This window comes from Rhineura floridana, chromosome 2, assembly GCF_030035675.1.
Source record: "Rhineura floridana isolate rRhiFlo1 chromosome 2, rRhiFlo1.hap2, whole genome shotgun sequence".
Lineage (NCBI taxonomy): Eukaryota > Metazoa > Chordata > Lepidosauria > Squamata > Rhineuridae > Rhineura > Rhineura floridana.
In genome coordinates this window covers 229,017,434-229,040,915 of record NC_084481.1, presented here as the reverse complement: position 1 = coordinate 229,040,915, position 23,482 = coordinate 229,017,434, and the positions used below count along the sequence as shown (strand labels likewise).

Below are 23,482 nucleotides of genomic sequence, written 5' to 3'. Positions count from 1 at the left end.
TATTCCTGTAAAAACTGGTTCCAAGTACTAGAAACACCTAATCATGGCCAGTACTGCTGCTACCTACTATGCAGCTTGATTCGCACGAGGTACTGTATCACACAAACCTGCCAATAGCACTAGATGAACCTGCACTTTGGGGGGAACTTCTATAAGTACCTCCAGCCACTTTATGGGAGAGTGTGACAGCCGGAAGGGGCAAGGCACACCATGAAACAACAAGGTATTAAGCCCAGACCATGTGCAACTCAATGCCACAGCCCATGGAATCACAATGACATTCTTTTTTAAAAAACACAGTTTAATCCCTTACTGCTTGCTGGAGATTAGTCACGGGTGATTAGTATAGTTCTTAGATTTGGTAAACATAAATAGAGTAACTGTCTGCATTTTAGTCATATATAGCAAGCCAGTACTTTAAAAGTATACCACAATCAAGAGAACAAGTGACTGCATGAAAATCTAATCAATCACGGAGTGCGTACCAGTCTAAATGCTGGTTTGCTTGTGAGCATTAGTTGCAGGCTAAGACATTGGTGGCTGTTTAACTGCTAGCCTTAACACTGGCAACAACATCACACATGAGAAATTCTCTGTTTCCAGGACCAGCCACACAAGTCGTGGTCAGATATTTGCGTGAGAGGACAGTTGATCCAAAAATGAGGAAGTAGGGATGATGGCTGTGTGAATTTTACTAAAGGACACAATATAGACACCAATTTATTTTAGAGATGAGGACTGTAGCCAGACAGTGAGCAACTTGCTACGAAGCCTTAGCTGAAGCAAGTCTTTTAAGACCTTTCAGAATGTTACATTTGTTGAGCAATGTCTTCACATATTTATGCACTGTCTAGAAGCCAAGCAGATGGAAAAGAAAAACTATTTCCTTACGCAACAAGAAGTACCCCTTGGAGCTGACCAACATTTCCAAATATCTTGATTTTAAATAAGCTTCTAGCTTTCTTTATGGTAGACAATTTGGGAAACATGATGAAGCACAAAGCCAATTAAAAGAAGCCCCAAATCACTTAAGTTTCGGAAGGATCAATTCCTCCTCTTGAGTGCCAGAGGCAGGGCACATGGAACCTCATTCAAATAAATTCTTCATTCTCTATTTCGCCTCCAAAATCAAGAGTTGATGGCAAGACAGAACCTTCCTGTTAGGACTTCAGATTGAAGGCACAGCATATATACTGGGAACTACAGGTGTTCCACATGCACAGCAGACCATAAGTCTCCTTTCAATGGCAGCTCTCTCGCTTTCTAGAGGGGGCAAAAAGCAGGAGCAGCTAAGGCCAGAAGACACAAAGCTCTGATGTGCACATGGACATATTTGCACTGTCCAATTTGGAGCCTGCCTTCGAAAGGAGTCCTAAACATTCACAAGACATGTTAATAATTTGGAGATACTGATGTAACATGGAACAAAAGATACCAAATTGATCAACTATAGTCATAGAACAAACTTTATTCCATAAAGCACCAGTGTATACAGAATTAATCTTGCTGATCTTGATACATTTTCTGAACTTGGATACAATGGAGATTCTTCTCTGCTGAAGAAGTATCTCACAAAAACAACTCAGTAAGAGCCACTTATGATAATCAACACACCTGTACTGAATCCCACAAGTGATATATGGCTGATGTTTTGTCATTGTGCTGGTCATACACACAAGCTCACACACACTGTTCCAAAGCCTTGGTAAGGATTTTCTGCAGAGATGTATAAATTCACAGCCACAATTCTGTGGAAGAAAAGATTAAGATGACAAATGCATACAAATATGGTAAAAAGTGTCAGATTCTGACACAATGTGGTAGAGGCAAATCACACTCTAGTAGTTTGAGGATATTGTATCTAACAAATGAAAAACCTGCCACATTCAGAAATAAAATTACAAACAGCATACAACTTGCACCATGCAGTTAAAAGAACTATTTGCACATAATACAATGCATAAGCCTGAGAACACAGTAAAGAGTTACTGAGCAGCCTTTATGAGCAGCGTGGATGGAAGCCCAAAGTAAACATTTGCTTCTGTAACATCTACACCATTATTATTTAACCAATGAACATGAGCTGCTAAAACGAATAACACCTATCTTGACTTGCAACCAAACAGCAAGGCAAGTCTCCATCCTAAAATAATGAGATCCAGGGAGATGAAAAGGACCGTTACATATTTTAGACTGTGATACCTAAGTAGGCAGCTACAGATAAAAATGTTGTGTGAACAGACAACACCTCACACAACCTATCTTTCTCTGCCCCTGCAGCCCCCCTGAACAGTGGGGATGTGTTGTACAGGGCTGCATGGGAGGTGGGTGGGTGGCCTGTATGAAGGCAGATGGATCTTGCTCAAGTAGATAGAGCAACGTCATACTGTCTTTTCAGGTGTTCCTCAAACAGCACGGGATTAAGCAACCACACCACTCCAGCAGCACATGAAGAACAAAGGTTAAATCATGCTATGCAGAAGAAAAACAGTCTGACATGACTAGAAGTTCAAAACAGGAAATATACGAGTGGCACTTCACAGTACTGAAAAATGCTGTTTGAATTAAGATTACTTCGTTGCCAGTTACTTTTGAAGATTACATTGTTTTTCTGTGCAAAATGTTTGGCTTCTCACTTGAGCAGAAAAACATTAGCAATTTTGCCTGGTCTGGATCTCTTAAGCATCCAGTCCACTGAGGCACGGCCAGGCCTTCCTTAAAAGAGCTATTTCACATTACTAGAGCTTACAAGTATCATACAAGGAAAGCTACTTCCTTGGATCCCAATGATGAAAGCCGGCAGCTAAGTGAGGAGCACAACAGGACAGATCAATTTCAGTCAACAAGTGGAAAAGCCAGCAACAAAATCCATCTAGTTGCATTTTCATTTGCTGCTGCTTAAAACCAGTGAGGGGGAAAGGAAAAGGCTATTTATTCCACATAGGCAGAGCTTTACAGAGACAAAGTCCCCTACTTCCACTGAAGAGGCACTGCCTCAAAACACATGGGGATCCCTCAACTGGGTGAACTACACATGAGATGTCAATACTTCTTTGTGTCTTGGACTAGGACCTTTTGTTGTTCTCTCTGCCTGCCGCACTGTTGGTATGGAGTCAGGCACACTGTTTTTATATACAAAGTCATAGCACTTCCATCTGATCCTGGACATCTTCCAGGGTAGTGTATACATAAGTTGGACTTGCAACAAGATGTTGCCATGTGGAGTGCTCCTGTTAACTTTCCAGCCACTCTACCTTCCTCACCTCTGACTGACCATTCCCCTCCCCACAGCAGTCAGAATTGCATACTCACTGAGCATACTAGGTCCCCCCCACCTTGCTAAGCACGAGAGAGTTTTTTCTCTTCTCAAGGGCTTTTTTGGACTTCTGCAAACATTGGGATTCTCCAGAGCGTGTGATACCTCCCTTCTTGTGGGTGGGTGGTGGTGGTTTTGCTACATAACGACAGACACACGGAGAATGATTTCCCTGTTAGCAAATACGATAATGCAATTCTGACAAAGCAAAGCACAAAACCCAGCATGCAAATTAAAGAGAACAAAGAGAGGGAAATCTACACACTACATAGCTAGCATATACTGACAAGTTGCATTACCTTTCCAGTTAGCTTGGTAAGTAAACAAAGCACTGATTTCCAAACGCTCCAGAACAGGACTGTAAGCAAGCTTAAGTAAAGAGCACCTGGCAAATAGCAAAAAAAGAGTTACAATTCTAGAAAGCCCCTCTGTTTTTTTCCCTAGGCCAATTAAAGTCTTTTCTCCAATTCTTCTGCACAAAAGCAACATTTCTATTTTAAGATGGCTGGCACAAGAAATTTAACACAGATTAATAAAACTGGCAAATAACTGTTCCCAGTTGACAGTGCCTGCCCCTTTCTTCTTCATACTGCTGCTATGCCTAGCTTAGGTGCCTGTCCTAGCCCTTTCAGCTACGGAAAAACATAATATAGTGCTACTGATCTGGGCTTTCAGCATTAAAGAGCATCAACTGGTAACAGCAAGAGTTGACCACTAGTTCCAGCTTTGTATAGTTAGGACAGTGACCTGGAGTGGCAGCAGCAATTGGGGGAATGGGAGGCAATGAAAAGAGAGGAACCTGAAAAAGAAAAAGGGGCCCTGAATCACTGAAACACGCTAACTGTTTTGCAGAAAAAATGATATACTCAGGTTGAAACAAGGATTATGACTTTGTACAAAGACCACAATCCAAACCCTCATAGCAGTTTATAGGTCAAGAGGATGACGTTTAAGTTTTCTGATGCAATAATTTTAAAACAGATTTTAAAATATGGGTACCTTTTCACACAGTACTTGCAAGCTTCTAGAAACTGTTAATGCCCAATTCCGCCACATCCTTAATTTTGGAAGCAACATTCCCCATTCCTACCCTTAGTCCAAGCAGGGTACTCTAATCACTGCTCAACTCCCCTCAGCATCCCAAGTAGCCATGCAAAGCCTGGCGTGTGAAAAAGGGCACAAAAACAGCCACTACAGCTCAACTGCTTTTCTCCTTTTTGGAAACAGTCGCTCTCAAGGACAGAAGGCAAGCAGTCAGCAGACGGAAGCAGGGAAGGCCTGTGACTATGGTGGGGTGTGCAAGCAACAGCAATGCATTCAGCTGCCTGCCCAGGAGCCTTCCTTCTCACCTTAAGCGGCAAGTTTACATGGTGCCTCACCTTGGCAGAGAGTGGGAAACACATTCCGCAGGTTAAAAGCATCCATCTACTTAGCTTTAACAGTTCTCCCAAGATACAATTGTGTCACCAAGAAACAAGAACTGCAGCATACTCTTTTGGATATTACTCTCAATCTCAGGTAAAAAAATGGACTGATGGTAAAATGCAGTGCGGGAGCTTATTTGCATTGAGCTGCCTCACCTCCGGCACAACATCAATCCATGGCCTGGCACTGTGGGAGACCTTTGGGCTCTCAGGCTTCCTCCTCTTCCACCAAACCATTGTCTGTCATTCAGCTCAGAGGGCATGCACAACTTAGTTTGATGTTGGGATGTAACAGCAAACTAAGGTTTGACAGAAAGAGGTGGGCACCGCAGTTAGACACAACATGTGAGCCAAGCTATTAACTGCATTTCTAAAAAGCTACAGCTTTACAAATACATAAATAGCATGGATTTGTCTATTCAACTGAAGCCATTGGCCAAGGGTTTTTTTCCCCAATAAATTGATGTCCAATAACGCAGTCTAGAGTTTTAACTCTCAAAGCTGAGCAGCTATGCTTCTGAGGGTAATTACTTTCTCTGAAGTGTTACTAACCCAACCAGAAGCTATTTTGCAAATCATAGCCACACTCCTAATTTCAGTTAAGAACTGGGACAATATGCAAAACAGAAGAGGGAAGCAAAACCCCAACTCCACCCATTCTCCCTCCCTCTTGCTTCTCAGGTTTTTGAAGTCATAGTCAGATTCATCCTAGAACAAGGAATCACACTGACTCGAGCCCTAATTGTGCAAGAGTTCCTGTGCAACAAAAACCAAAAACATCACAATCAACTCTCCCAACAGAGGCATCAAAGAGCATTCACCACTCAAAGGATTCATCCTTGAAATCATTGGGCAGGTATAGGACAACTTGAAAGCTACAACATGAAGTACTCTTGCTGCGACGTAAACAGTTCAAAAGGTCATCATCACAATAACTTTACATGACCAAGCTTATTTACCGTGATATACAATCTGGTGATGGCCGATGGTTTTCATAGTTACCAAGCTCTGCAAGGATATCATCCCACACCCCCATTACCTCCTTTCACCCCAGAAGTGTTACTTTACTTACTGCTATCTGCTTCTGTCTCATAGCACAAAACACCTATGGCTGAGGTGTTTGGCCTAACAACAGTGCAGCTATGTTTCCTCTCCCAATTACAATCATGACACCAAAAATATTTTAAGCTGTGGAGGAGCCCAGAACGATAGTGCTGGGTGACTTCAATGTCCATGCTGAGGCTGCCTCTAGTGTTCCGGCTCAGGACTTCATGGCCTCCATGACGACCATGGAGCTGTCTCAAGTTGTTACTGGCCCAACGCATAGGGCAGGGCACACCCTCGACTTGGTTTTTGCTCCAGATGGAGGAAGGGGTGGTCTGGAGATAGGGGTGGTGGCAGGGCTGTGGAGTCGGAGTTGTAAGCAATTTTGGGTGGAGTCGGAGTCGGTAGAAATGTACCGACTTCAACTCCAAAATAAATTTTGATTGACAAATTTTTTAAAATATAAATTCAAAATGTCAAAGAAGCTTCCCATGAAGTCAGCTATAGTTGAGCATTTCACCATCACTCAAGATGGACAACATTTTGTGTGTCAGTGTATGACACAGGACCCAGATGAAGACAAATGCTGTGATGCCAAGATCAGCGCATATTCAGGCAGCGATAAAAATGCTCCTATGAGAGCTTCCAATTTAAAAAGACATTTACAGCCCTTTCCAGGGCTGTGGAGTTGGAAGCAATAGAGGAGTCGGGAGTTGAAGGCTTGGCGTACCAACTCCACAGCCCTGGGTGGTGGTGGATGTCACCCCATTGTCATGGTCAGATCACTTCCTGGTGAAGTTCAGACTTATGGCTCTGATCCTTCCCTGCAGGGGTGGTGGACAGATTAAGATGGTCCACCCCTGGAGCCTAATGGAATCCACTGGATTCCTGAATGCCCTGTAGATACATCAGGTGACCGTGTTGAAGCCCTTGTCACACTGAACAGTGAGGTATGTCAGGCTCTTGACATGGTTCCCCCCAAGCACCCTCTCCGGCATTGTGGAGCCCGGTCTGCACCTTGGTACACCAGTGAGCTAAGGGCAATGAAACAGGCTGGACGACGGCTAGAGCACAAGTGGCAAAAGACGTGCTGTGAGCCTGACCAGGCATGAGTAAAACATCATAACCGTGTCTACTGTGTGGCGGTGAGGGCGGCGAAGAAGGCCTACTTCTCTGCCTCCATCACATCCTCAAGTAGTCGTCCGGTGGAGCTTTTCCATTTTGTCAGGAGTCTGTTGACATCAACTCCAGGAAATAGTTTTAGAACCTTCAGAGGCCCACTGTGAATTGTTTGCTAGGCACTTTGAGGGTAAAGTTGCTCACCTCCGTAGCAGTCTTGATGCCCCCTCCACACCTACTGTAGTCCCCAATGAGGTGTCCAGTGCAACCTCTGCTGCAACTTCTTGGGAACGGTTTCAGTTGATGCGGCCTGATGATGTGGACAAGGTGCTTGTGATGATGCGGCCAGCAACGTGTCCTCTTGAGCCTTGCCCTTCTTGGCTTATTAAAGCTTGCCAAGGGGGTTTGACCGAGTGGATCCAGAGTGTGGTCAATGCATCATTGCGGGAGGGAGTGGTTCCGGACGCCTTGAAGGAGGCAGTGCTCCGACCGCTCCTGAAAAAGCCCACCCTGGACCCATTGGTTTATGACACCTACCGACCGGTTGCAAATACCCCCATTTTAGGGAAGGTGATTGAGAGGGTTGTGGCACAGCAATTGCAAGTACTCTTGGATGAAACAGATTATCTTGACGCATCCCAGTCTGGGTTCAGGCCTGGTTATGGGATTGAATCAGCCTTGATCACTCTGATGGATGACCTTTATTGGGAGAAGCACAGGGGGAGTGCAACCCTGTTATTCTTACTTAATCTCTCAGAGGGTTTTGATACCATTGACCATGGTATCCTTCTGGGCCGACTTGGTGAGCTGGGTATTGGAGGCACTGTTTTACAGTGGTTCCAATCCTATCTTCAAGGTCGCTCTCAGAGAATAGCATTGGGTGACTGTCTTTTGGCCCCCTGGCAGTTGTGCTGTGGAGTGCCGCAGGGTACCATCTTGTCCCCCATGCTGTTTAACATCTATATGAAGCCCTTGGGAGCAGTCGTCAGGAGATTTGGGGCGAGGTATCAGCAGTATGCTGACAACACCCAGCTCTATTTCTCCATAACATCTGAATCAGGAGAGGCTGTGCAAGCCCTGGACTGGTGCTTGGACTCGGTGGTGGGCTGGATGAGGGCCAATAAACTGAGTCTGAATCCTAGGAAGACGGGAGGCGGTGTGGGGTGGTTCCCAAGTTTGGATAATTGGTCAGTTCCCTGCTTTGGATGGGGTTGTACTCCCTCTGAAAGAGCAGGTCCGTAGTCTGGGGGTGCTCCTGGATCCATCTTTGTCGCTAGAGGACCAGGTGACCTCTGTGGCTAGGAGTGCCTTTTACCAACTTCGGCTGATAAGACAGCTGCAGCCATTTCTAGACCGGGATAGCCTGACCACTGTTGTCCACGCACTGGTAACCTCCAGGCTGGATTACTGTAATGCGCTCTATGTGGGGCTGCCGTTGAGGTTGGTCCTGAAGCTACAGCTAGTGCAAAATGTGAGACTGCTCACTGGGGCAGGGTATCGCCAACATGTCACCCCACTGCTGAAAGAATTGCACTGGCTGCCCATTTGCTACTGGGTCAAGTTCAAGGTTCTAGTTTTGGTGTACAAAGCCCTATACAGCTCGGGACCAGGATACCTGAAAGACCGTCTTATCTCTTATATACCCAGCCGATCATTGCGCTCTGCAGTTGAGGGCCTCCTGCAGATACCATCTTATCAGGAGGTTTGTTCTGCACAATGTAGGAAATGGACCTTTAGTGTGGGAGCACCTACCCTGTGGAATTCCCTCCCCTTAAATATTAGGCAGGCGCCATCTCTGCTATCTTTTCGGCGCCTTTTGAAGACTTTCCTCTTCTAACAAGCCTTTTAAATTGAGACCTATCCCAGTCTGCATCTGTTAGAATTGCTTTTAATAAGTCTTTTACTATCTTTAACCCTTTTTTAAACGATGTTTTTAAAGGTTTTTTTAATATTTTTAATATTGTTTTGTTTTAATGTATTTTAAGGTCTTTTTATGATGTTTTAAAATGTTTTTAATGTTTCTGTTTGCCACCCTGGGCTCCTGCTGAAAGGAAGGGCAGGGTATAAATAAAATAATAAATAAATAAATAAACTGGGGGGGGGGGAAGAGGAGGGAAGAGATCTATCATATTAAACTTCGGATCCAGTGTCAAAACCCACCATCTCAGTTGTCATAGACAGTCGTCAACATGTTTTAAATACAGCAGCCCTCACTCAGCTGTGTCCTGCTCATCCTTCCTTCAGTGTGGATTCTCTTCCTCTCGAATTAGATAGCCAGGCTTTGCAACTGCAACATCCTCCTCCTCTGCATGCCATTTGGTGCCACAAGCTACTTTACGAGGTGCTCCAACTGTATTTGTCACTGCCATGCTGAATGTGTCAGTCTGAAGCCTCATTGGATTAAATTTCTATGAATGAAAATGCAGCTGAAATAAAGAGATACAAAGTGTTGGTAATCTGTGCCAGAGAATATAGGCTCTAGTCAAATTTTTTGAGGTTGTCAAATGGTCTGTTCACAGCACAGCACACAGAATAGTAATCCAACACTGGCAAGAGCTTTAGAACACGGCAAACAGCTCCTGCCAAATCAAACAGGGGGCGGGAACACCACCCACATAAATTCAGTAAGAATCAATGAAGTCTCTACAACTGTCCTGGCCAAGCCTGTTGCAATCAGATTCAGACTCGCTGGGGTGTTTCCCCCCAGTATGTTTAATGAGAAACTTCCATCTGGAACGCTTCATGGGTCAGCTTACAGGTTACACAAGATTCTGCATTTCTACACAGCATCTTCAGGCATTACTACTCAGAGCTAAGACATTGTTGCAGCAATTGGACACGCCCTCTACAACCTTTTAATAGGTTTGGGCGGGGCCCTTTCTAATTGCATGAGGAAGGTGTCCCAGGAGGGGAACGTGTGCACGAAGGAGTGCTCCTCCTAGGTGGGAAAGTGGGGCCAGTTGTCTGCATGTCTGGGGAGATAGGCTGGTGGCACTTCACTGAGATTCTCATCCTCTAGAGGAGGTGTGCGTGGTGGCAACAACTTAGAAAAAGGGAGGGTGGAGAGGATGAGAAGGGAAGGGCTCCTGATTGGCTGGCATTCCTTCTGCTGAAACTGGAGTTAAAGGGGAGAAGGTGTCTCCGTCAAAAGTACTGAAGCCAACATCTCAGCACTTCCTGGTTACAATCCACTAGGATCCTCCCCTGGGTCCCATTCTGTATCTTCATCTTCCTCATCATTCCAGGACCGCTCCGCAGGGCTCATGAATAGGGGGCATTCAACCCACCTATGTCTTGGCTTATTAGGAGAGCAAGGCTCTACTTTGCTTAAGTTCTTATCCCCTCTGGACTTTGTGCTCTCCTTCCAGGTGTCCAAGGGAGACTGCCCCACAGTTTGAAAACAATGCCCTAAGTACAAGCATCCATAAATGTGGTCAGCAGGTCACCACACGTCTTCTTCTGGCAACTGCCTACCCCTGGATGCCCAGGACAAAGCAACACACACGCTCCCTCTGCACCCCCAAGCTCCCCGTGCATTACAGACAACGTCACACTAGGCTGAAAAGAACGAGACACTCTCTCTCTCTCTCTCTCTCACTCTCTCTCACTCTCTCACTCTCTCTCACTCTCTCTCTCTCTCACACTCACACTCACACTCACACTCACACTCACACTCACACTCACACTCACACTCACACTCACACTCACACTCACACTCACACTCACACTCACACTCACACTCACACTCACACTCACACTCACACTCACACACACACACACACACACACACACACACACACACACACACACACACACACACACACACACACACACACACACACACACACACACACACACACACACACACACACACACACACACACACACACACACACAGAGTTCTCTCTTAATATCTGTGTTTGGAAACACTACGAGCAGGGAGAATCTCTCTCATGGGTTCTAAGGGTACTGAAAGCCCAGGGTAAGTGAAAAGCTGACCAGCTCCTGCCCTGAATTATCTCTGTGTGCCAGTGAAGGCGTCACGACCCATTACAAATAATGGCTGCTTACGAAGCCCAGCTTAAATGTTTCATGAGCAGGCATGTATTTTCTGCACGCAACCTGCAGAAAGAAACAAGTGAACCACAGGAACCGAATTAAGATTAACTACAAAGGAGGAAGGGCATCCTCTCCCTGCCCCATTCCAACTTGTGTGTCACAGATGACAAGATAACTATGCCCAAACACACAGATGAGCAGCTGCATCATGCCCTGTAGAAGTCACAACTTTTATTTTGCAATGATTTAAAAACTAGCATAAATTGCTGTGACTTGCAAATGAACAGAATATATTTATGTAAACCTCTTTATCTGAGACAATTTGACTATTCTGAAAGAAGTGCCCTACGGCACCCTTGGGAAAGAGGCAATCCTGGGACATTTCCCCCTATAAATATAAAACAAGTGCCACTATGGGGTACAATAATTAGGCCAAACTGGTGGAATCATAAATGTAAGCTACTCTATCCAATATGTACAAGTTCATATGAAATATGTCTAGACAATAAACAATCCTTTTCATACAACTGATGAGACTGCTCAGTGGCAATCTTCTGCTCAAATATCGCAGGGCCATCAGATTCATGATTGCAGGCTCAGCACATTTCTTCTAGCAATTGCAAACTTGAATAGCTACTTCTGAAGCTGGCCCAAGCAAGCTTTTAACTGAACCAAAATGTTCTCCATCTATAAACCTAGCCGCTAGAAATTCAATATGCAAAAGCTCAGAGACATTTAAGATATTATCTAGTTGTCAACTTCACACGCTTTTAACTGAGTTTCGATTGGCTATTAAAGTGAAATCACAACTCCCTGGATCCATAATTAGCATCCAGTGCATTCATAAGGAAATCTGGAGTGAAAAAAGTGCAAATACATAAAAAGATGGCCTGAAGTAATGCATGGATCCTGAGACAAGAGACGTAGCATTTGCCAAGCCCTAATTGTCTATTATTCTATACAACATATATTATAACTCTCAGCTACTTCAACTGTTGGCTCACTAGTGGTGATCCTAAATAAATTCCCCATCATTAAAGTTTGAACTTATTTATTTATTTAATTAAGCTTATATACCGCCCGACTAGCAACAGCTCTCTGGGCGGTGAACATTAAAAATACAACAAAAATAACACAATACAGTATATCACAATACAAAACTGTACAAAAAACTGTACAGTCTAAAATCAAATTATAATAATTTAAATTAACAGGAATTAAAATGCCTCAGAGAAGAGAAAGGTTTTAACCTGGCGCCGAAAAGATGATAGTGTCGGCGCCAGGCGCACCTCCTCAGGAAGACCATTCCATAGTTCGGGGGCCACCACTGAGAAGGCCCTAGATCTTGTCACCACTCTCCGGGCTTCCCTATGAGTCGGAACCCAGAGGAGGGCCTTCGTAGTAGACCGTAGTGTATGGGCCGGTTCATATCGGGAGAGGCGTTCCGACAGATATCGTGGTCCCACGCCGTATAAGGCTTTATAGGTAAATGCCAACACTTTGAATCTGGCCCGGAAGCATATTGGAAGCCAGTGCAAACGGGCTAGCACAGGTGTTATATGCTCAGACCGCTTAGTTCTTGTTAGCAGTCTGGCCGCCGCATTTTGCACTAGCTGTAGCAAGTTGATGAAAACAGAAGTTGTCACAGTATTCTGTTTTTTTCCTTTACATTTTTCTTGATATTTGTTGTTAACATCCCTGGAACAGACTTTAAGACAGCCTTGCAAATCAGTGCACAACATATGTTGTTGTTATGTGCCTTCAGGTTGATTATGACTTATGGCGACCCTATGAATCAGTGACCTCCAAAAGAGCATCTGTCATGAACCACCCTGTTCAGATCTTGTAAGTTCAGGTCTGTGGCTTCCTTTATGGAATCAATCCGTCTTGTTTGGCCTTCCTCTTCTTCTACTACCTGCTGTTTTTCCCAGCATTATTGTCTTTTCTAGTGAATCATGTCTGCTCATGATGAGTCCCCTTCCTATGTTGTTTAACAGTTTTATGTTGATAGTAATATGTAATATAATTGCTGTGTTAGCTGTATAAAATCATTTACTATTGTTTATTGGAACTGTTAGTTGCTACTGTAACATAATGTAACTGTTCACATGTTGCATATTCTAATAGGTTTTAGTTAACATGGTCACTGTCCAGAACTTGCAAGTTCCCAACTCCCAAGTCAACTTGCAAGCCCAGGGCAATTGATACCGGCCAGGCACAACCCATGCCTCCCTTACCAGGACTGAGTTAAACCAACAACAACCCTGCAAGGTAGGTAAACTGTCATCACCTCTTAAACCTGGTCACCCACTCTAGGCCAAGGGGAAACCCAAAGTGCCAGAAATAGTGTTGCCTAGGATTCCAAACGACAAGACCCAAGAAAGCACCCGTCTTGGAGCCTTAGAACAAAATATTGTTATGTGCCTTTAAGTTAATCAACTTATGGAGACCCTGTGAATCAGCGACCTCCAAGAGCATCTGTCGTAAACCACCCTGTTCAGATCTTGTAAGTTCAGGTCTGTGGCTTCCTTTATGGAATCAATCCATCTCTTGTTTGGCCTTCCTCTATTTCTACTCCCTTCTGTTTTTCCCAGCACTGTCTTTTTCTAAGGAACCATGTCTTCTCATTATGTGTCCAAATATGATATCATTTTAGCTTCTAGTGATAGTTCTGGTTTAATTTGTTCTAACACCCAATTATTTGTCTTTTTCACGGTCCATGGTATGTGCAAAGCTCTCCTCCAACACTACATTTCAAAGGAGTTGATTTTTCTCTTATCCGCCTTTTTCACTGTCCAACTTTCACATCCATACAGAGATCGGAAATACCATGGTCTGAATGATCCTGACTTTAGTGTTCTGTGATACATCATTGCATTTGAGGACCTTTTCTAGTTCTCTCATAGCTGCCCTTCCAGGTCCTAGCTTCTTCTAATGTCTTGACTATTGTCTCCATTTTGGTTAATGACTGTGCCAAGGTATTGATAATCCTTGACAAGTTCAATGTCTTTATTGTCAACTTTAAAGTTACATAAATCTTCTGTTGTCATTACTTTAGTCTTCTTGATGTTTAGCTGTAGTCCTGCTTTTGTGCTTTCCTCTTTAACTTTCATCAGCATTCGTTTCAAATCATTACTGGTTTCTGCTAATAGTATGGTGTAGTATGTACTATTTCCTAAATTAATAAAAATCAAGTTATCTGAACAATTTCACAAAGTGTACCCTCCTTGTAAAACGCTATAGAGTTGTAAATTAAAATGATTCAGTAATCAGATCTGCACCATTGTTTAAAAAATATGTGAAGAACTGTGACAAGCTCAATTTAAAACAAGGGTAAGTGAGAAACACAATTTAAAACAAAACCATCCTTTGATGATTTAAATCAATCCATCTTGGTACATGGGCGAAAGGAAGTTTGGGGAAGGGAGAAGAGAAGCATAACTCATTTGGACTTGTGAACAGCCTTTGCTTTAAAACATATTTTAAGCGGCAATTGCAACCACACTTATCGGGGAGTAAGCCTTACTGGATTCAATACAGCTTACTTGTGAGTGAACATTTTGGATACTCTGAGGCAGCCTTTCCGAACCAGTGCGCCTCCAGATGTTGTTGGACCACAATTCCCATCTTTCCTGACCATTGGCAATGCTGGCTGAGGCTGATGGGAGTTGTGGTCCAACAACATCTGGAGGCACACTGGTTCAGAAAGGCTGCGGGAGTAGAGGAAGGCCAAACAAGAGATGGACTGATTCCATAAAGGAAGCCACAGACCTGAACTTACAAGATCTGAACAGGGTGGTTCATGACAGATGCTCTTGGAGGTCACTGATTCCTAGGGTCGCCATAAGTCATAATCCACTTGAAGGCACATAACAACAACATGAGTAAACATGGTTTGTACTGTGCTATCCGTTCCTACTGGGAAGAATACATATATAAATACATAAATAACTACACAACATATATCCTTAAGTTAATTTTGACATGGAAAGCTCCTTTATGCCTGTTGCTGCTGAATCACAACAGCATAAGCTTTGGAGAGAGGGCTAGAGCTTTCTTCATCAGATTCATTAAGTATTATCCTCAGTTGACAAATATAAGTATCGAACGAATGGGGGGGGGAGGCGAAGTGAAATACCACGAAACGCTAAAGATAAAAACAAGAACGGAACGCAACTGTGTATAAACTGTTTCTCCCCCATGTTTCCACTGTGCGGTCTCTTTCTGCCCCGTGAGAATAACACTGCGTGGATCTAAGAGAGGCGCCACTAATCCACAAAGCGAGTACGCCGCCCTAAAAGGAAGGCGTCTCTGAAGTGTCACAGGGCTGCTCCCGTGGAAACGAAGCCACCCTAGCCAAGCAAGGCTGTTTCGTGGAAAGAAAAACAAAGAGGGAGAAAAAGAAATCCCGCGTTCCGGATTCGTCGACGCAAAACCTTCCCTTCCTTATTTGAAGACTAAGACCACCCCCCCATCAAAAGGAAAACACCGGAAGAGGAAACCCCTCCCACCTATTATTGGCGGCTGCGCCACTCCTGACGTCACACTTGGCTTCCGGTCCCCTCTACGCAATGTTACCCTCGGCCCATGACAGTCAGCCCCCCCCCCGGTAACGGTCGCCGCGGCTCACTCTTCTCCTCACCCCGCGAGCGTCCATGCGCAAAACACGGCGGGTTTTTTCTTTCATTAATCCAAGGGACAAAGGTCTTTCCGCCTCGCCGTGTCCACGCCCATCAGGGTTTCGTTACCTCAGGCCCAGGGAGCGCCTCTGCCACGGCCGCTCTACTGCTTCCCTTCTTCTCCAGCCCTCTCAACGAAATGGGACCAAGACGTGACTGAAGATCGCACAAAATGGCGCCGAGTGAAAGGGATGTGGGGGAAAAAAAATAAAAATAAACCCTGACGGCCGGAGGACGCATGCGTGTCAGGACTCTGATCCTTTCCTTCGCCACCATTGCAAGGCAGCGTTGGCCCCGCCCTCCACCTTTTCCGTTTCTATGAGAGGAGCCTGTGCAGCCAATCCCCTGTCGCCATTTCCCCCTACCTCCTCTTCCCCCCACTTCCTGCCCCGCCGGCCTCCCTCCAATCCCCGCGCGCGGCGGCGGCGCTTCACATCCAGCCCCTGCAGGCCTCTCGCTCGCTTTCTTCCCAACTAGAGAGGAAAGGGGCGGGACCGGTGGAAACTTTGACTTCACTCCTTTTTTTTTAAAGCCCTGACGTCCAACGGGGCTTCGCAAATCTACGGGTTTGGACCAATGAAAAGTCTCCCCCTTCTGTAATGAAAAGACAGAGAGGAGGAGGAGGTGAAAGCAGGGAAAGCACCCGGCCAATCGTCTCGCAAAAGATGCCCTTCCGCAGTCCAATGAAAGGCGGGAGATGCGCACGGCGCCCAATAAGGGAGGGGCAGAGCAGGCTTGGGCGTCACGGGTGGGGAGAAGGGGGCGGAGCCAGTAGGAGGCCGCGCAGCGTAGATTCTGCTCAACGCCTTGTTATTTGGGTGTTGAACAGCGCTGGGCGAGATAGCGAGAGTCAGTGGGAGCCGCGGAGCCCGGGCGGGAGGACTGGCTTGCTGGCGGACGGGGGCGGGGAAGAGGCGGAGCAAGGAAGCGGGACAGCCTCTCCGTCGCTGCTGCCGCCACCACCACCACCTCTGTCGTCGTCGTCGTCCTTCGCCGCCGCCTGTTCCTGGTCGGGGTCGGACGGTGCCTTCGGCCGGGGACGCGCTCGCGCGCTCACACAGCGGCTGGGGAGAGAGAGCAGCCGCCGACGCCGCATCGTCCTCGGCTGTGAGTTTGTAACAGGGCTTGCAGAGGGGGCAGGGAAGCCAGGCAAGGGGGCCTGGCCGGGCTTGGTGGTGGAGGCAGGCAGGGGGGAATCTGTAGCGGCTTCTGTTGTAACTCGCGATCTCTTCCACAGGACGGGCTGGGATCCAACCTCTTCCCCCCCCATCTTTCGCCTCTGAAGGCTGAGGGGGGGTGAGGAAGGAGGAGTGTTATCTTCCCCCCCCCTATTCTTCTCCTTTCCTCATTGGGAGAAACAGCAGCCAAGTCTTCCTCTTTCCACCCGCACAGCGGGGAGGGTTCCCTCTCAATCTCTCTCTCTGTTCCTCCACTACACGTCTGAATGTGGCCTCTCTTCAGTTTGGGGCGAGCAAGTCCTCTTTCTTCTCTCTCCTTTTCCTCTACGCCTGCCTTCTCTGCCCCAAACCTTCGTCGGTTGTCTTTCCAGGGGGAATCTCAGCGGGTTTCTTCTCCCAGGCACACGCAGCACCATTTCTCTCTTCCACCACACACAGACACTCCTCCCTTTTCCACTCTGTCATCGCAAGGGTCGGGCAAGGAGGGTTGTGTGTGTTGGAGGGTCCTTGTTGCTTGGGCTGGGCCGGGAGGTGTGAGAAGGTGGCCGTGTGTGTTTGGGGGCCGGGAGGTTGTCCATGGAGGCCATACTTCTTGTGGGGGGTCTCAGACAGGGGCAGGTGCTTGTATGTGTGAAGGGAGGTGTTTTCTTTTGGATTTGTGGAAAGCACCTGAAGTGATGATACATCTAGACTTTGGTTTTTGTGAGGGGGGAGAGGGTATGCTTAAAAAAAACCAAAATGAAAGTGGGCGGAAGGAGGAGAGAGCTTTAGCATATGAGGAAGTGAGCTGAAAGGAAAAAGGGGGAGTTTTGAGTAAGGAAAATGGGGCTTGGATGGTATCTGTGAGTTGTAAGTGGGGGATGAAGGGAGGGGTCCGATGTGAGGGGGGCGCAAAGGAGTAAATTTACTAAGTGGTTGAGGGGATGTTGCTGACATCGGCTGCAGCCCTGTGCACCCTTGGGAGTAAGTCCCACTGAGTACATACTTCTGAGTAAACATCCTTAGGATCAGGCTGGAAGTCATAAATGGAGGGTGTGCCTGCATGTAAATGATCTGCCAGCCTCCCCTTTAGTAGGCAGCATCTTTATCTACAGAAAGCTGAGAGGGACCTGAAGATGCTGGCTCTTGATTTTGTTCCTGTTTCCCAATCAGCCTCTTCTTCCTTGTTAGAAAAGGAGCAAGTCTCTCTGTTGTGGCTGTAGAGTCTCTTCCGAAAGAAAGAGGATGGATGGCAGTGACTGACAGAGGGTGAACGCAGAGATGGGCAAGTGAGAGCTGAAGTGCATAGGAGAGGGTGGCGGGATCAGCAGCTTCGCAACCAGGACTCTAAGGAGCCCACTTAGTTCTTCTCAGGACTTTCCTTACCAGTATTAGGCCTGGAGTGGGGGGGGGTTCTACAGGTGCAGAGTAGGTATTGTATACACTTGTGTACACTTTGGTGGAGGGGTGTTATAAATGTTATTGTTATTATTATTGTGTGTTCTTATAATTGACCAGAGACTTTGTTGATGAATTACTTTCTAGAGCTCTGTTGTTACTTTTCTTATATGGATAAATTTTACCATCTCTCTCTCCCCCCTTGTTTTCTAGATTTTTTTTCAGCTGTGGTAACGAAGAAGCTTTTGAGCTGGAATCCCTCAAATAACCTTCAAAGATGAAGGTAAATCTCAGTGTTTCTTGAATGGGTGAAGAATAATGTTTCTATTTTTTCCCCAGTCCCTTAATTCTCTAGCCTGCTAATCATTGTATATTGCTGTGATTATTTCCTTTTATTGTTAAAAAGTCATCCTATTGAAAACATGGTTGGAGAAATATGGTCTATGTGCCACTACTGTAACAAGGTTGTCAACTGCTGAACTGCCACAGATGCTTGCAAACCCAGTGAGCAATGTAATATCCTTATTGTATTGAAGTACAACAGCATAAAACAGGATGCTGTCTTTACCAGGTCAAGCTATTTATTCACCCAGCGTGGTGTTGGCTATCCAGCTTCTCAGCATGAAATGGGAAATATCTCTGCCTATCTGGTGCTGAACCTGGGACCTTTTGCATGCAAAGCATGTTCATTACCACTTCCCTTATAAATAGAGTTGTGTAAATCTGTGCATGTTGAACAAAATGTTGGACTTGGTGGCCTTATAGGTACCTTCCAACTCTCTATGATTCTATGGGGCTTTACAGTTGCAAAAAGATAGCAATTCAGAATTTTATTTTACATACGTGCACTCACTGGGAAGTTATTTTTTCTAGTGCTCTGGAAATAAATAATTAAAAGCTTTCCCTTCTCTTGTTCTTTCTTTCACAAGAACCAATACATAAAAGATTGGAGGCATCGCTTCAGTGACAGATGTGCTAAACAATTTCTTACTTTCTGTTTAAAATGCTCCTCGGGCAATACAGTAAAAGCTGAAATGGCTGTTTTCTACTGTGGTAGTACAAGGGATTCCCAAACTTTCACCGGATTGTAAGATTGTTCATGAGTTATTACTTGCCATTGATAACATCAGTGTTCAATATCACCAGTTGGTCAAAATGAAAACAATGTATTGTTTGCAGGACTTCTGGCAGAACTTACTACTTTGGGTCATAGAGATCTCTGGGGTGTAAAGTGTTACATTTATACTATACTAGTATATAGTTCTTCATCTGCTAATTTATTACTGTCACTTGTAATATAATTTATGGTCCAATGAGTTGAATGGTAATTGTACAACCAAGACTGAAGTCTAATGCACACTTACCTTGGAACTTGCTGAGTAACTGCTGCTGAAGTAGTTTCTAATAAATGGGCTGCTAAACTGGCATTTATTCCTTTGCCACATCACTAGTTGTGGCATTGTTAACCTCTGTTGTGCTAATAATCCAGTTGCTTCTTTTTGGGATGTAAACAGCCAGCATTTGGAAAAAAGTGAAGAAGAAACTTAAGGGGAAAATACTGTTGCATTCTTTCCTCTCATTACACATCAATTGAACTTGCTTTTTTTTGTTCAGTTGTATATGAGAAGCATATTCCTAAAAAAGTTAAGACTGTTCTGCCTGAGAAACTACTTGTAGCCAATATCTCTTAAAATACTTCGGTTGCAGCATCAGCTTTCTAATCTTGTCACAATAATCTGCAGTAATTGGGTAATATGCATTTCAAAGACTTGAGAGAACACAAGTCTTTGGCCATAAGGGGAAGAGCCATAGTTCAGTGGCAGAGCATCTGCATTGCATGTAGAAGGTCCCAGATTCACTCTCCAGGTTGGGCTGGGAGAGACTCCTGCCTGAAACCCTGGATGGCTGCTGCCAGTCAGCGAAAACAATACTGAGCTAGATAGACCCAATTGTCTGACCTGGTATATGGCAGCTCCCTATATTCCCACAATTCAATTTGAAGAAATGTAAATTCTTGTGGTATTGTTTTTAGGGTGTTTCCAGTGCTTAATGTTGCTTAAGTATCAATCATTGTAAACTGAAGCCTAGGTAGTAGGTGAGAAATGGCGTAAAGATGAGGATTAATCTGTTTGCTATTTCTGTTAAAGCTAAACACGAAAAGCCCATCCCTCTATCCTCCTTTGGTGGCTAGAGTTTTTCTGAATGAATTAAATAAATAAATTGTAATAGATTCTAAGGACTTGATGGCTCAGAGTGCCCTTTAAATCATGTTGGGTTATCTGTGTGCGTATGCAGTTCTGCTGTTTGTCAGTGGCAGGTCTGGGTCTATCAGTTGTTACATCGTAGACCAGCCTTTCCCAACCAGTGTGCCTCCAGATGTTTATTTATTTATTTATTTATTACATTTGTATACCGCCCCATAGCCGAAGCTCTCTGGGCAGTTTACAACAATTTAAAACATTAAAAACAAATATACAAATTTAAAAACACATTTTTAAAAAGCAATTTAAAAACACATGCTAAAATGCCTGGGAGAAGAGGAAAGTCTTGACCTGGCACCAAAAAGATAACAGTGTTGGTGCTGGGCTCACCTCGTCAGGAAGATCATTCCATAATTGGGGGCCACCACTGAGAAGGCCCTCTCCCTTGTTGCTAGACTCCCAGCTTCCCTCGGAGTAGGCACCCGGAGGAGGGCCTTGGATGTTTAGCGTAGTGTACGGGTGGGTTCATGTCAGGAGAGGCGTTTGCAGGATGTGATTCTTGGCAGTGGGGTGAAAGAGGAATATTTGTCCCCCTTTTGTGGAGGCAAGGTGTGGGAAGGGAAGTATGTAAGGACAGCTAGGTGGTCCCCTTAGGTACCTTTGGAGGTGGTTGTTGGACCACAACTCCTATCAGCCTCAACTAGCATTGCCAATGGTCAGGAAGATGGGAGTTGTGGTCCAACAGCATCTGGAGGCACACTGGTTGGGAAAGGCTGTCCTAGACACTTAAAAGCTTTTGATTATAGTTTAAGCTACAGTTGGACTAATAGATCTGAACCTGGAGAAGTATATTTGAACTCTTCTATCGGTTGAACCTTGTTCTTAATCATCTTTTTGCTCTTTCTTCAGGCAGCAGATGAGCCTGCCTACTTGACAGTTGGGACTGATGTCAGTGCCAAGTACCGAGGTGCCTTCTGCGAGGCAAAAATTAAGGCAGTGAAAAGGCTGGTGAAAGTTAAGGTAAGATAATTAGTGTCACCTGTTTCCTGAGATACTTTTAACTGGAAGTCCAGGAGTCTTCTCCATGTATGTGGATCTGCCCTGCTGCTGAGACTCCCATCCCAAGGGAGGCATGCTGTGGAACTTAAAAGCTTGTCAGAATGTAAGGTGGAACTGTTTCATCTTCGGTAGTAAGAAAACTTAGTTGTGTGGGTGATATTTTGGTACTCTCCCTGCTGGTTCAATCAAGTGTGTGTGGAGAGGGGAGAGAAAACTGGAGGGAAATCCTGAATTTCCACTTGAATGTCCGTGACCTCATACTTGGAAGAGTCAGTCATGGTTGAACAGCAGGGTTTTAATCAATAATAATAATGCTTATTACAGAACTGAAGGGGAGGTTGTAAATGCTGAAATGATTAAGGCAAACCCTTCATAGGGCTCACCTGTATGATGTCTAGCAATTAAGCCTTAAAAGTACATTCATTTCTGAAGTGTTTCCATTTGGGTATTTTCTAGCAATGGAGTCCACAGTTCTACAATTTCCGGTTCGTTAACAGAGCTCTTGGTGTAATCTGCTGTGTTATCAAACAGATGTAATGGCCCACTTGCTGCTGTAGCAAGAATTGTGATTTGCTCAGTCATTTATCATAAGAATGCGCATCTCTAATGGATCTGAGTTAATAGCCTGGTTGCATGAAAAACTATAATGCTGGTATTTTGTCTCATAATTAATATACTACTGTCACCTTTAAAAAGGCTAACAAATTTAGACTGCAGTGCTATACCCAATTCTTTGGGATTAAGCTCCAATGATCTTAATGGGATATACTTCTGGGTGGAAATGTATAGAATTGCCCTGTTGCGGCATAAACATCTGCGACCTAGGGTCCACTTTGTTAGATTTTTTTCCTACAGTTTAAATGTACCGATTCTTTGATATAAAAACTTGATTTATTTAGGTAAAATCATTGGGTTTTTTATTGCCGGATCATCTACTGACATAAGTGGGCAACCAGATAAATGCCATATATCCCACTGTTAGTCTGAAGCTGCTTAAGTTTTTTGTAAATTCTTCCATAGTTCCATAGTTATTTTATTTGGTACCTAATATGTGCAGATCCACTGTCACAGCAGCAGGCACTTGCCCTTCCTCTTCTCCCTCCCACAGCCTCCCCCCACCTGCTCTAGAAGATCCCCCAACCTTCTGGAGCAAACCTTTGGGTGTAAGTGGGTGAGAACACTAGTAAATCCTGTTTGCACACAGTGCCTGAAAGGACTGACATCGTTGGATATGACATATGGAAATGACATGTAATTTTTATTTCTCTACAAATAAAACTATTTTGTTTGTAATCTTTCAAAATATATAGGTGATCTTAAAACAAGATAATTCAACACAGTTAGTGCAAGACGACCAAGTGAAAGGACCTTTAAGGGTATGTGTGCATGTTTTCTTCAAGTGCATCATAGTAGACTCATTTCAGTACAGTGTATGCATTTATGTAACTGTTTATTTCTGAAACTAAGACTTGATACAGAGTTTCTGAATTCAGAAGTGCACCCCAACATGGAGTAGTCTTCAGTCTTGGTTCCATGACAAGCACATCCATACAGTTCAGCAGACAACAAAACACACCCAGGTCCAGTTCAGAGGACATCATTGCACCTAATTGCCACTGAAATCAGTAGCCTTTAAGTGTGACATTCTTTGGATTGAGAGCATTGGCTTCATTAGTCTTAAAAGACTCACTGCTGCTTTTTAAAAAAATTACTACTGATACATATTTCAAGTGAGACTGCAGTGAGAAGAGTTGACGCCTGCTAAGGAAAAGTAAGGAAATGTCTGATGCATTCATGGCACTGTGAAGTGGAAAGGCACATACAGCAATTATTCCTCCCTCCATCCTCTGCTACTAGATGAGCAGGGGCATCATCCTTGGGGAGGATGTAAGGAGGTGTGGCCTGTATTACAGTAGGTTTACTCCTTTAGCCCTGACCGACTGGGCAAAAGGGAGGCCTGCACACTGGAAGCTATCCAACAGTTGAATGCAGGATGTTTGCTCATTGCTTAGAAAGCAAATTGAAA

At 44.7% G+C, this 23,482-nt stretch overlaps 1 protein-coding gene and 1 long non-coding RNA gene across 5 annotated transcripts in view; one reads left to right on the top strand and one right to left on the bottom strand.

Moving 5' to 3' along the window:
- Nucleotides 1-1,457: 1,457 nt before the first annotated feature.
- LOC133377788 (uncharacterized) lies at nt 1,458-15,991 on the bottom strand. Of its 2 annotated transcripts, XR_009760797.1 has the most exons (4): nt 15,711-15,991; nt 9,064-9,329; nt 3,616-3,701; nt 1,458-1,748 (listed from the first exon to the last, which is right to left on the bottom strand). It is a non-coding gene; the product is annotated as an uncharacterized LOC133377788 (long non-coding RNA). The 2 variants fall into 2 exon arrangements; XR_009760796.1 differs by lacking the exon at nt 3,616-3,701 and having other exon boundaries at nt 15,711-15,986.
- A 408-nt stretch (nt 15,992-16,399) lies between these two features.
- The window catches only part of ARID4A (AT-rich interaction domain 4A), a 71,482-nt gene continuing 64,399 nt past the window's right edge, over nt 16,400-23,482 (top strand). For all 3 annotated transcript variants that reach the window (XM_061612457.1, XM_061612456.1, XM_061612454.1), the window contains exons 1-4: nt 16,400-16,748; nt 18,410-18,479; nt 21,307-21,417; nt 22,767-22,832. In XM_061612457.1, coding sequence (XP_061468441.1) covers nt 18,474-18,479; nt 21,307-21,417; nt 22,767-22,832 — 183 coding nt within the window. In that variant the 5' untranslated portion in view covers nt 16,400-16,748; nt 18,410-18,473. The remainder of the gene's footprint in view (nt 16,749-18,409; nt 18,480-21,306; nt 21,418-22,766; nt 22,833-23,482) is intronic.